A 13,589-nucleotide genomic window follows, 5' to 3' on the forward strand; every position below is an offset into this window, starting at 1 on the left:
ATCGTTGAAGCACTTTTGTTTCTGTGATTAATTTAAATAGTGGGCTAAAAGCAAGAAATCATATATTTGTTTAAAGGACATCGTATGTAAAACAGAGGAGAAGAGGGGAGGTCCTGTGATTATTGGTTCATATTAAAATAAAATATAAAATTCATCAGTTGAACGCTCCCCCCACAAGCTACATTGATAACCCTGAAATATATTAGATACCATACTCATAGGTAAATCTCAAGATATATTTGGTTATGTTGATGGTCTGAGAATGTTGAAATTAAAAGATTAAGAATCATTTATATAATGTCTTTTACCTATTTAAAAACTCTGAGGGATTTTAGTAACAGCCTGAGAGGTGCTGATGTGAAAGTATCTTACTCTATTTATATTAAAGTATAATTAATGAAAATGTATAAACATTACAATCAAAAGCAGTTTTAGGAACAGAGAAGTTAGTAATTTTTACAGTAGAAGAGATTTGCAGTGATGTTATTTATATTCACGAATGTGAAGCTTATTGTCATTATCACATGCTAGCCAGTACGGTCTCCTTGAGAGTCATAGTTGAAGGTGCTATTTTACTATTAAATATTTTTTGATGCTACATATGGTGATTATTAATTAATTTGCTTTTCTTTTGATTTTTAAAGTTTTAGATTGTATTCGTTTATTGTGTGGTGTGGTCTTTCTATTTGTGCTTGCTGTAGGCCAATCTTTGTATTTGAGATCTACTTACCTTTGGAACGTGTCTTTCTGTTTGGAGCTGAAACATCTCAGATTCAAAGAAAATGGACAGAAACCATAGCCAAGGTACTTAAGTTTTATATTCACTACTAAATCCAGGAAAGACCCTTAACTTGTGTTCTCTGGTTGGGGTTCAAAGCTCCATGATCATTGTAGCTACAATTTTAGGAAAAAAAGTTTTTCATATTTTCAAAATTGGCCATTGAAAAAGGCTAAAAGCAGACTTCTAGGCCCAGAAACAGACAAGAAATTCATGTAGAACATAGGCAAAACTGATTCTTATGAGCTAATTCTGTATTTTTGATGATTATAGTAGTCTTCATCGTGTAAAGCCATTTTTTTTTTCCTCCTGAGCCTTCTCATGAGCATGTTACTTATTCTGATCTACGTGACAAAAGGAACAGACTTAGCAAATGATGCAAAGGAACACACAGGAGCCTGACCTTTCAAAAGATTCTACAGACTAAGAAAGAAAATTTCTTTTTAAAATTTTATTATAATTTATTCAGATTACATCCCGATTGGTATGCCCTCCCTTATGTCATCTCATTCCCGCCCGCCCTCTTCCACTCTACACACCCTCCTCTAGATGGCTAGCAGGAGGGGATGGAGGAGTCTCCTCCTACTCCACCATCTGCGTCCCCTTCCCCTGTGTGCCCACCAGGCCTCCCCACCAAGGGGAAGTGATCAAATTGGGGACACCAGAGTTCATGTCAGAGAAAGAAAATTTCTTATTTTGTATATATACTAAGAAGACAAAGTATATGGTGCTGCTGCTTGAAAACACACATGGTCTGTTTGCTTTAAGTCTCAGAGCATTTTTGTTTTTGTTTTTATTTTTTGAAGTTTGTATAATATTTAAGTTTTTTGAAGTGTCTTCTTTAATTATTAAAATTTTTTTTAGTTTTTACATATACATTTATATTATTATACATATATATACAATAAACTACAATAAACAGCAAGAAGAACCACAAAACAATCAAGAATCATTGGGAGCGGGGGCTGGAAAGTTTACTCAAAGCTTAAGAGCACTGTCTATTCATCCAAAGGTTCTGAGTTCAATTCCCAGCAACCACATGGTGGTTCACCACCATCTATAACAAGGTCCGGTGCCCTCTTCTGGTGTGCAGACACACATGCTGGCAGAATACTGTATAAGTAATAAGTAAATAAATCCTTAAAAAAAAAAAAGAATCAATTGGTATTTACTCAGTACTCCTTAAAATAGGAAAACAAAGATAATTTTTTTCCAGTTTCCCTCTATCTGTAGATAGGGAAAGGCTTTCCTATTTTCACTGTCTTTCTTACTTTTCTGTATTTGTTTTAACAGCATTTTGTTCCCTTTGTTGCTGAAAACTTAACAGAAGCTGACTATGATTTGATTGGTCAACTCTTCTACAAAGACTGTCATGCCCTGGACCAGTGGAGAAAAGGCTGGTTTGCTATGGACAAGTCTAGTTTGTGTTTTTGCCTTCAAACACAAGAATCTCAGGAAGAGAGGATGCACCTACGAAGACTGCAGGAGCTAAGTAAGAGGACCCCGCCCACACCCCTTGTTTTGGGGGTACACCTCCAGTTTGCATGTGGTAATGGCAGCTTCACAAGGAATTTGGGAGGCTTATCCCCAGCCTTGTGACTAAGTTGTATTAATTGTGTATCTATGCATATTTTGACATTAAAAAGGAATATTTGTCCTTCTGTCTCTCCAGCAATCAGCACAATGGTTCAAAACGGGGAAAAACTAGATGTGTTACTCTTAGTAGAAAAAGGGAGGTAAGTGCCTTTTTATCATTTTTCCTCCTATTTCTCAGTATGGAGCACAATATTTTGGCTAAGTTCTCAAGGGAGAAGCCATTATTTTAAAATTTAAGAAACTCTTGTTTATATACCCTGTATTAGGTTTTCATATAGACAGGTTGTAGAAACCTCCACCCCCACAATTTTTCATATATTTTATGACAACATAGCATGACTGTTGTTTACAATTTCCGGTAGACCTGGGGCATTCTTATTTAGGTATGTGATAGTTGTTTGATGATTGTAGGTGTATGTTTAGGGTCTACAAATGGCCTATACTTCATATGGCCTGTGTATGTGTATCATTCATCCCTAGAACTTGATTTCTTGACATTGTTTAGTTTATAAGAGCTATTAATTAAGCATCTACGAGGCATCGGGACAGGATGGCTTGACCTGCTGAGGGAAGAATGATGTGAAAGTTGACAAGCTCCCTGCCCTTATAAAGCATGTCCTCATAAAGTCTGTACTGTAGCAGGGAAATCATACAAATCATCAAAAACAGAACCCCACAAAACACACAAAATCTTTATCATTGCCCACCAGTTATTGATCCTCTGAAGAAAATAATCAAGTTAATGAAAAAGAGTGAGTGAGAGCAGTATTGTGTGCGGGTGAGTGAGGGTAAGTGCACAGAGAGTGCAGATGAAACGACTGTGTGCATAATGTGAGGAGGCCCATGATCTAGCACATCAGATACTGGGTTCCGGACATGGAGACACTGATAGTTGAATATCGCCTTAGGAGGCTCAGCTTGGTATGCTAAAGATGCACTGTAGCTCACAGAGGCAGGAGAGTTGAATGCACGAGAGAATGGGAAGAAATTATTTCAGACATATCCCTGGGGCTATGGTTATATAGGACCTAGTAGGTCATAGTATATAAAGGAAAAAAAAATGTTTTTCAATTCTAAGCACGATGATAAGTGACTCAAACTGGGAACTGACATGATCTCATTAATATTTCTAAAGAAACATTCCACTCTGACACCCGATGGTTGACTCTGGGGCCCAGGAGTAATCTTCTGTATTCAGCTAGAGTTTTGTCACAGAGTCATGCCAGAGATTGGTTACCTGAGAATCTAAGTGTTGGCGAGTGGTTGGCAGGGTCAGGAAAGGATGTGCCCTGCTGATGGATAAGATCAGTGCTCTACTCAAGGGTGGCTCAAGAGCTTTGACTCCAATTACCTGAATTATGGTACTGTTTTTGAGATATCAATACATACAGACTAGAGATAGCCCTTTAGTAAGATTTCAGTAATTGAGTAAGAACTCATCTTGGGAAGTGAAAACATGGAGATGTCTGTTAGCAAGATGAAAAGGAGGAAATACGGAGGAATTAGTGTAAATGGAATATGGTGATATGTGCAGAAGTAACTGATTTTCCTTGACTCTCCTTGATAGGTGACTATTTATAACAGAGACCACTTAAAGTGACTACATTTACCACAGCTCCATGAGGTTTGTCCTCAAGTGGGACAGACCTTTAACGATATCTAGAGGACAATGAGATTAGAGAGGAAGGACATTTGACATAGGAAGGCAACAGGGACCCACTTTCCTTTATGGTGATCTGTACTTGTATAAGGATGAAAAGAGACCACAAAGGGGAGGGATTAAAATTATAAAGGGGCAAGAATAAAATAACTATTCCCAGTTGAGTCCCGGCGAGCAACAGTGGTGAATGATGTGGGACACTAACCCCGTTCACCCTGATCGAGGTAGGTTGCTTTGTGAGCTGAACGGAAAGGTGGGTCCTGGGCCCTTAGTCCAGGTGACTGTGTGGAGGGTGTGAACTTCTTCAGCTGTCTCGCATTCGGCTTGCTAATTATTGCCATGGCTATTAAAAAGCTGTTTTAATGCTGTGCTAAAGTAAGAGAATTTCCTCACATTATCTACTTTTTCATATCCTTTGCTCTGTTAGGTCTTTGGCAAATAATGACTGTAAGCTAAATTAGAATTTGAATGCCTGATAAAAATGGTTACTTTGGAAATAAAACAACTTCCAGCCACTCATGTTGATGGCATGTAGAGATAGTGTGAGTAATTCAGGGTCAGGGAAGCCAACCAGATGCCAGTTTTAACCTTTAGTTTTTTTTGTTATTAACAGCTTCAACCAGAGGCATGAATCATAAATAGGCTTAATGAATTAATTTCATATGTTCCTCATTCCTCTTCACCTTTGGTTAAACTGTATAAATCCACTAATGTTTCTTAACCACAAGGTGGAAAAAGAATTCCCTGAACTGAAAAACTTCATGAATTGATAATCACCCACTACATATAGTCTCTACTTAAATATATATATTTTAGTTCTCCTGATAATTTTCTCTATATGCATAGCATGAGTGTGTTTAGAGAGAGGAATATTGCAATAATATTTTCCACACACAGAGCAATTTTGCTCTAAAAAGCTCTAAGCAGAAGGTATACCAGATGGCCTTCCTTTAATGTGTATTCTTTGTGTTCTTTAAAAATTACTATTTTGGAAAATAAAGCTTTCATGATCACACTTAAGGGTTTCTGGTGTGCTGGCTAATGTTGTTACTGGGATGTAGAATCTGTGTCCTTTGCAATTCCTTGTTGGAACTTCTTTGTATGAAAAAAATAGTAATGGTTTGAATAGATTTTGTAAGTTAGTGAATGTACAGACCAAGAAGTCAGAAAACATTTTCCTAGACAGTTGATCCTATCTCCACTTGACTGAAATACTCAGCAGATTACAGCGCTTTATTCTCAAAATTAGAAACTGTGCTTTCTAACCCACACTCTCTGTTCATGTCCTTCAAATAAGCCGCTTTCTTCATGTTTCAAAGCTGCTTATATACTTGTCAAAGACACCTATCACTGAGCCTTGGCTGAAAGGCCTTTGGGTATATTAAACAAAGGCAATAACTCAGCTGTGTTGCCAGAAACAGGAGTGAAGGTGCTATGTTTTGTGTGTGTGTTTGTTTTCAGTCCCCTGGCTGACCTATAGGAAAGCACATTGCATTTGATGGTTCTCAAGGCTGACTGCATTTTGGTTTTAATTGCAAATCCCAGACATAATGAATCTAACACTGGGGAATAAACACCATGATAATGTGTTCTACAATTTTGGAACTGAGTACTTTGCCCGGTTTGGGAGATTAGCACCCTAAATTTAAGGTCCTTATTTTCTATTAAATTATCCTGTATGTTCTTGTTTTCCCAGTTGGAATTGTGCTTTGTGGGAGAGGTTATGTTAGTGATCCTCCTGAGGCTAAATTATCTTAAAGTGGTTTCTAAATTGTGCATGTAATTGCAAATTAAACAGTAGCCCATTGCCCACAATATCAGCTTGACTGCTTCTGCAAAATTTGTGATTTAATTCTTAGTAATGAGCTCATCTGAATTTTGCCCAGACTCTTTTCCCTCACCACACCTACAGATTTATTTTATTAAAAAAGTTCTATTCTATTGTACATTCAAATGCTTTATGGTAAAAATATTTAAGATGGAGCGCATTGTTAGAGAAGATTGATTTTGAACGTATATTGCATTTGTTTCAACAATTTGCTTTTATTCAGAAGCATCTCCATCTACTAATATGTGAGTTATGGAGAAAATCTGGGTGTAGTGATTCACGGCTGTACTCCCAATACTTGAAAAGCTGAGGCAGGAGGATTGTAGTGAAATTGAGGCCAGCCTGGGCTATAGAGTAAGATCCTATCTTACAAAGCATAAATGAATTAAAAAATATATTAATAAATAGTTGAAGAGAAAAATGTAGAAAATAGTAAGACTCTTCTCATGGTATAAGTGAACAGTATAATCTCCCCTCCAAAGGAAAAGCACATTTTATTGGAACTTGAATTCCAGTAGAAAAACAATGAGGGAACTGAGAGACCAAAGTTTTGAAGAGTTAAGCAGCGTGGGCTTAGAGAATTTGTGTGAAATGAGAACAGACGTAGTCCAAGCAGGACTTAACCTTGAGAACGTGACGACAAAACCAAAGCCAGTGGCTTGGGAAGATAGGTGGATGGCATACTCCATCTCCAGTTAAATTACTCATAAGAATTTCAGGACCTTTTCAAGAATGCAGAGAGCATCCTTAAAGAACGTCTTACAAGTTATTGTTAAATGTGAGGATGTGAGTTCATGCTGCAGTCAGTGAAATATCAGCAACGCTTTGAGCAGGCTGGTTATACAATTTTTTTTTCTCATATTGCACATACAAGTGTTTGTGTGATAGTGTGAGAGATGAGACTGGGAAGCTCGCTTTATCATCCCTGAGGAATCAGGTGGCTTGAGACTGTTTACTGAGCTCTAGGCTTCAGAATAAGCAATCTATTTATAATAATGTTTCCCAATTCATTATTCTTGTCGTTGCCACCTCTGAATCTGCATATTCTCCTAATAATTAGCAGTTTCTTCTTTCTTACTAAAATTCCATCTCTGTGTCCCAATTTCTTATCGAAATGAGAAGGGAAAATGTCTCTAAACTAAAATGAAGATGTTAGGGTCACACTGCTAAATGCAGTTAGTGTGCCAGACACCTGTGCTGGCATCGGGGAAATCACTCAGCACATGCTGTTCCTCTTTAAGTTACTAGAAAACTCTACAGAATAGAGGAAGCAACTGCTTTCAGAGTTCTTAACAGTTGGTGTTTCTGGAATGTGAATGCAGAGTGAAAGGAATCAACTGAGGTGAGACTTTAGGTGGTCTAGGCTTTCTCAGACACTTACAGAGCAAAGAAAAGGAAACCCAGGCACAGTGAGGGGGATTCCGAAATAGGAGTCCCATGAGGCTCAAAGCAAAAGGAGCTATGTAAAGTTTTGAAGTCTCTGCAGGAGGTTTTTTTAATCTTTTATTGTTGGTGGTTTTTGTTTGTTTGTTAATCCTAATGTGTAGCATGGATGTTTAAGAGGTCAGGCAGAAACACCTCCCAGAATGTCACTAATCAAATAAGCATTATGGCATAGGTGGTAGTGGGGTATGTTCAAATTCTTATCCACCTTTGTTAGAATGATGTCGTTACACATGCTGGACATTAGTGAAGACCCACAGAAGGCAGTATCCAAGTACAGTGCCTAACTCAGCCTCAGACGAACGGGTGTTCTGATTATACTTCAAGCTTAAGATAGATCCTCAAAAGGCCCATGGCTTCACAAATGCTTTAGTTCTTTGGGTTGAACAGGATATGATGAGAAAACACTCATTAATATTCTCTGTGGGAATGTGTCACAATCTCACTCAGTCCCTCAGTGTTCATGGTGTTTAACCTTCAGGTAAAATTATGAGAGAAATGAAAAACAAAGTCATAACCAGTTCATAGATACATCAAAAAAATTAAAAGATAATGTAATTAGCAAAGACTCTAAAAGCAATTCTTAAATATAAATATTTTCTGAGATGTCAGAGAAAACATACACATCATTACAAATATCTTTAAGTGGGGGGGGGGATTAACTTCCTTTTTTGGAGGTGAGGTTCTATGTAGCACAGTCCAGTCTTGAACTTATTAGTCTCATCCTCAGCTTCCGGGGTACTGAGATTACAGGTATACACTAGACAGTATATACATGAGGGTCAAGTGTAATTTCTAGAGCTCAAAAATGCAATGCTCGAAAAGATATATCCAGTACAAATCTGGATTCTTGGGCTGAGAGTCTGTCTCAGTGATACGGCAATTGCCTATCATAACAGCAAAGGAATTTTATGATCAATTTTATACTAAATGTGATAACACTTAAGATGCAGTTGAACAGTTCAGATACATGAACGAGGCAATCCTGGTCACATGTTTTTCTCAGTGTTTTATTTGTAGATGAACATGATAAGCACATTTGATAAGAAGTACAAATACCGGGGTGACAATTAAAATATAGTTGCAAGTCTTGGAACTGTAGCTAAAAAATAAAATCTGCAATACTTTTTCAAATTAGAAACTTAAATGTGGGCTTGATGGCGCACCTCTGTCGTCCTTGCTCTTAGGAAGATTATGACTGAGGTGAGCCTGGCTTATTTTTTAAGTTCTAACCAAGCGTAGTCTTGAACCCATTCCCCAGCACTGCCAAGTTAGAAATTTTGTTCTTCAAACAAGCTTATTAAGGAAAACAAAACAAAACAAAAACTTCAGTCAGGCAGTAGTGTTGCATGCCCTTATTCCCAGCCCTTGGTAGTGAAAGGCAGGCGGAGCTTCATGAGTCGAGGCCAGCCTGGTCTACAGAATGAGTTCCAGGACAGCCAAGGCTACACAGGAAAACCCTGTTTCAAAAAAAAAAAAAAAAAAAAAAAAAAAAAAAAAAAAACCTGAAAGGAAAAAAAAAAAAAACTCTGGTAACTGGAAAAGGAGTAAGAGGATTGGCTAAGTATGATAATATAAAATACAGTCGTCATTTTGGAAAATATTTTATCCCGATTATTTTTGTGTATGTATGTTTGGTGTACATGTGTACGTGTATGTGAGCACACGTGTGTTTGTTGCTGTGGGTAGAGGACGAAAGTTGACGCTGGCTGTCTTTCTTCACCTCCCTCCACTGTACTTACTGAGACAGGTTCTCAGCTAACCCTGACACTCAGAGATGTGGCTGTCTAACCAGCTTGCCATTGACTGCACACATTGCCCTCTTTGGTATCAGCCACCAAAAGCCACCTGCCGTCTTTTGCATGGGTACTGAACTTGGTCCTTACACCTGTGCGGCAAACACTGTATTCACTGAGCCATCTCCCCAGTGACAAATTGACTTTTAAAATAAAGTTAATGTATACTTATCTTTATATTCTAGTGAGTTAGCCTCAGCATATTTATTCAAAATAGGTAACGACATACAGACATAGTACCACAAAGGTACCAATAGACTCAGTTTCTAAAATTAAAAAGTGAGAAGGGTTTGGTGTCCCTAGCGAGTGAATGTACACAAAAAATGTGATGGTCACCTACTCATAGAACACTAATTAATTTATTAGTATTAATTAATTCTAAATATATCTGTATTAACAACAAATAATAACCAAGCCTTGAGAATATTGTGCTGAATAAACGAAAAAAAAAAAGGTGCAAAAGAGTAACAGCATGGCCTCTCATTTATAGGAAATAATAGAGCCAGTAGTCTAATATATAATGACAGAGAAGGGACCAGATTTCCCAGGGATGGATAGAAAAAAGAATTATGAGGGAGTTCTGTGAGTGATGGAAATGCTTTTTTTTTTTTTTTTTTTTTTGCTTTGTTTTGTTTGTTTTGTATTGGTTTTGGTAGCAGTCTCGTGGGAGCAGGCACTGGTAAAGATGTTTGACCACACAATTAAAATAAGTGCATTATAAATCTAATGAGCAAATGTTCACTCAGCCAAATGCTTCTTTTCCCATTGGAAGGAAAAGGCCTACAGTGATAAGTAACATATTCTTCTTTGAGAGCTTGCTTATAAAATAGAAAGGAAGTCACAGCGAGCATTTCCAAAGATACCTTACAGTGATAACCACTGCAGATGTACAACACTTCCCAAGGTAGAATATGTGCTTTTCCCTGTCTCTGTCTGCCTGTCTCTGGTTCTGTCTCTGCCTCTCTCACTTGAAGGCAGGATATTCTCTCTGTAGCTCAGGCCGCCTTTGAACTCACAGTTCTGTCTGCTTCTGTTTCCTGAGTACTGGATTAAAGGCTTACACAACCATACCCAGTTTTGATTCTTTGTTCATAAGATGAGAAACAGATCCCTTCTAGAAATGTCTGTGATCCAGCTTCTTAAAGAAACTGTGTTTCCTGATCCTGTCATAGGAAGAATAAGAAGACATGGTATTAATGTCACACCTAGAACTGAAGACCAAGAGTTTAGATTTTCATTGTTAAATTACAGGAGCGTGGACTAGGTGATAGTTGGCAGACTTAAAAGTAACTTATTGGCAGTTGATGGCTGCTATGGGAGAGTCCATATTCTTTGGCGACATGACTCCTGGGAGCCTGCCCATCTCCAGTAGGTAGCCCTATATTCGTGCACATATGGGCAGCACAAAATAGACTCAGTGAGTGTGCCACACATGACTTGGGTGTTTTAGAAAATATGAGAATTTATACATGGACATTATGATATGGTCTCTATTCTATATATACATTATCCAGATGTATAGGATAATACATTCCAAGCCAGTTTCCCTTTCCAAAATTTGGGGGATCTAAGCTCATGTTCATTTTCAGATGCTCTGGCAGATATGCTTCTTGCTATGCACATATGCATGAAGGAAGGACAGAAACAGTTTGTTGCCTTCACTTCAAATTATGTGCTTGTGGCCATGTTTTGTGATTGGAAATACTTGTCAAAACTTTGCATATACATGTTAAGATTCTTGGTACGTATTCCCAAATGCCATTTCAAAATATCTACGCACACTATGAAATACTTCATTGTCTTATTGTCTTCAGCTACTTCTTCAGTGTTTGGAAAACGTCTGGCATTGCTGTGTATGTGTTTGTGTGTGTGTGTGTATAATATTGTTATCTTATTTGTATATATTGTCTCTCAGAATTTTTTAAATGATTGATGACCATATTTTTGCTGAGGACCTAAAAGTTTTCACTCTTTTATAAATGCTTAGGCTATTCTCCATTAAATCATATTTGTAGTATATGGTATTTGCTTCTCTGCCTTAGTTATTTATTCATAAATTTGTTTTCTATGCAGTATGATTTACTGATTGTCTATCTGAAGAGAGTTCAGCTTCCTTTCAGTTGACTAGGCTCAAATCACTATAAACACTAATTCATTTATATATTGCAGTCTTAAGAGAATTTTATATATTAGTCCTGGGACTTGGCTTCTAGACTTTACTCATCTGCCTCAATTTAATAATAACAAATTAATTGTTTTTTGTATGACTGAGATTTATTTTTAGAAAATTTACAATGATAATATATAAATATGGTGTAATTGGAGTTCATCAAAATAACTTTTTCTGATGTTTGAGTACAGAGTTTAATGTTCATTTGAAATTCTTATTCAAAATGTTTTGTAACACTGGACGATACATGTTGGTGAGCATTTGCATAGGAGATGTCTTGTGGTACTGTACTTGGTGTGTTTAGAGTTTAAATAAGCATCAGAATAAAAGGTTGTTGAACTGATAGAGTTAAGTGTGAGCCGTCCCTTAGGCTGTTGTAGATGATACAGTTTAAGACTCACTGACAAGTTGACACAGGAGTTAACTTGTCATTGCTTGTTCTACCCCTCACTAGTTCACAAGCGGACAGCTAAGCTTCTATTGTGGGATTTCTTCTTACTAGAAGGAAAATTCTGAGTTTGAGATACAGTTAGTAAGAGGGTTATACTAGTTTTAAAGGACTCTTGCTACATTTTGGATTTGTTTTACTGGCTACTAAAATACTCACCCATTGTGTTTTCAAGGATTTTAAGTCACATTGGCAACTAAATTATGAAGTAAAATTCTGTTTAAATAAAAATCAGGAAAAAAAGTTGTACTCCTTTTAATATGAATTTAGAAAAACAGAATTTTAACTAGGATATATGCAAGGGCTTACTGTTTCAGAACATAATTTGCTTTGATATTTCACATAGACACACACTCAGGAGTAGGGTGCTTTGGATGACATACAAAGGCTAAAGCATTGTAGAACTGTTGGACCATTTGTCAGAATTCTTCAAAGAGAAAATTACAAAATCTGTGGGTTTGTGCCATGGTGGTAGAGTGGAAAATAAAAACAGTAGGTGAAGATGTCAAAAAGTAAGAGCCAAGGATTAAAGCACAAATGTTAGTAAAAAATTCTAGCAGTTCCAGAATTGTGCTAAAGTGCAGTTGTTTGCTTTCTCTTCCTGGAAGAGCATTGTAAGGAGAGAGAAAGAAATAGGAAAGGATGGGAGATCTTCTCTTAAAGTCACTGTCAGTGTTGTTCAGAAATGTGAAAGATTTCACTCCTTCTCCCTGACTTCATAGGGAAGCCCAAGGATTTCACCAGCTTGTTCTTCTGTTACAGTTGATAAATCCAAAGTATCCAACTCATAGCTGAAAAACAAGATTGAGTAATGCTCCTTTAGAGGGGTGGTTCTCAACCTGTCCTAATGCAGTGACCCTTAAATGCAGTTCCTCAGGTTGTTGTAACCCCCAACCATAAAGCTATTTTTATGGCTCCTCCATAACTGTAATTTTGCTACTGTTGTGAATTGTAATGTACATATCTGATTTGCAGGACATCTGATATGTGATTCTTTGAAAAATGGTCATTCAACTGTTCTAGAGGTTGCAGGCCGTTAGTTGAGAACAACTGATTTAGAGTAAATATATTTGGGTTATATTGGTATTTAATGTTTTAAATTTTGTAGTGAGGATAGCATTTGGAAATATATACCAGTAAATGCCAGATATTAGCCTTGGGCACAGACCAAAGTACTTTTCTTGCTTGTCTATGTGAAGTTTGGCCACCGGACAATAAGTTGCATAGGAATAGCAGATGATAAAAGAGAGAAAAGAAGCTATTGATTAAGGACGGATCCCATGGCCCAAAAGCATGTGGAGCTATCAGAGAGCATCTGGGAGCCTCACCTGGGTTAAGTTTTTAGCCAGGCATGATCATCTGTGTAGCCAAAGATGCGATGTTATAAAGTTTCAGTGGAAAACACAGGCCAAGTCATGGAGACCCTGCCGTTTAGAAAATCAAAGCTTTAAAGACATAACAATTACCCAAAACTAGTGTCATTAGCCTCATCTTGTTGACTATTCTGGTAAGAGGAGTGGAGACTTAAAAGAGGATATCAAGAAAATGATTATGTCGTGGGTTTTGGTGACATCAAGGAGATTAGAAAGTTCTGAAGTATCACAGAAGACCAACAGACAAAGTGAATTATTTCAGATTATAGGAACCAAAAAAAAAAAAAAAAATTGAAACTTGTGTGGAAGGGATTAGCAGGAGATATAAAGCTACAGTAATGAATTCTGAACTTCAGAAGAGTCATTTTGGAGTAGGGTACGTTGTGACTTGCAGTGCCCAGAGCAGTTGGTTATCACAGTACTGAAGATTTCCGTATGCCTGTACCATAGTGAAGGGATCCAAATCCAGTGTTTCTTAGCAGCATGCTTTAGGGCAT

General features: G+C 37.3%; 1 protein-coding gene across 4 annotated transcripts in view; it reads left to right on the plus strand.

The window, feature by feature from the left end:
- ARAP2 (ArfGAP with RhoGAP domain, ankyrin repeat and PH domain 2) overlaps positions 1–13,589 on the plus strand; it is a 160,484-nt gene that overhangs the window by 92,006 nt on the left and 54,889 nt on the right. For all 4 annotated transcript variants that reach the window (XM_084797766.1, XM_084797769.1, XM_084797768.1 and 1 more), the window contains exons 17-19: positions 702–804; positions 2,072–2,270; positions 2,451–2,514. In XM_084797766.1, coding sequence (XP_084653892.1) covers positions 702–804; positions 2,072–2,270; positions 2,451–2,514 — 366 coding nt within the window. The remainder of the gene's footprint in view (positions 1–701; positions 805–2,071; positions 2,271–2,450; positions 2,515–13,589) is intronic.

This window comes from Acomys minous, assembly GCF_964271855.1.
Source record: "Acomys minous genome assembly, chromosome: 10".
Classification (NCBI taxonomy): Eukaryota; Metazoa; Chordata; class Mammalia; order Rodentia; family Muridae; genus Acomys; species Acomys minous.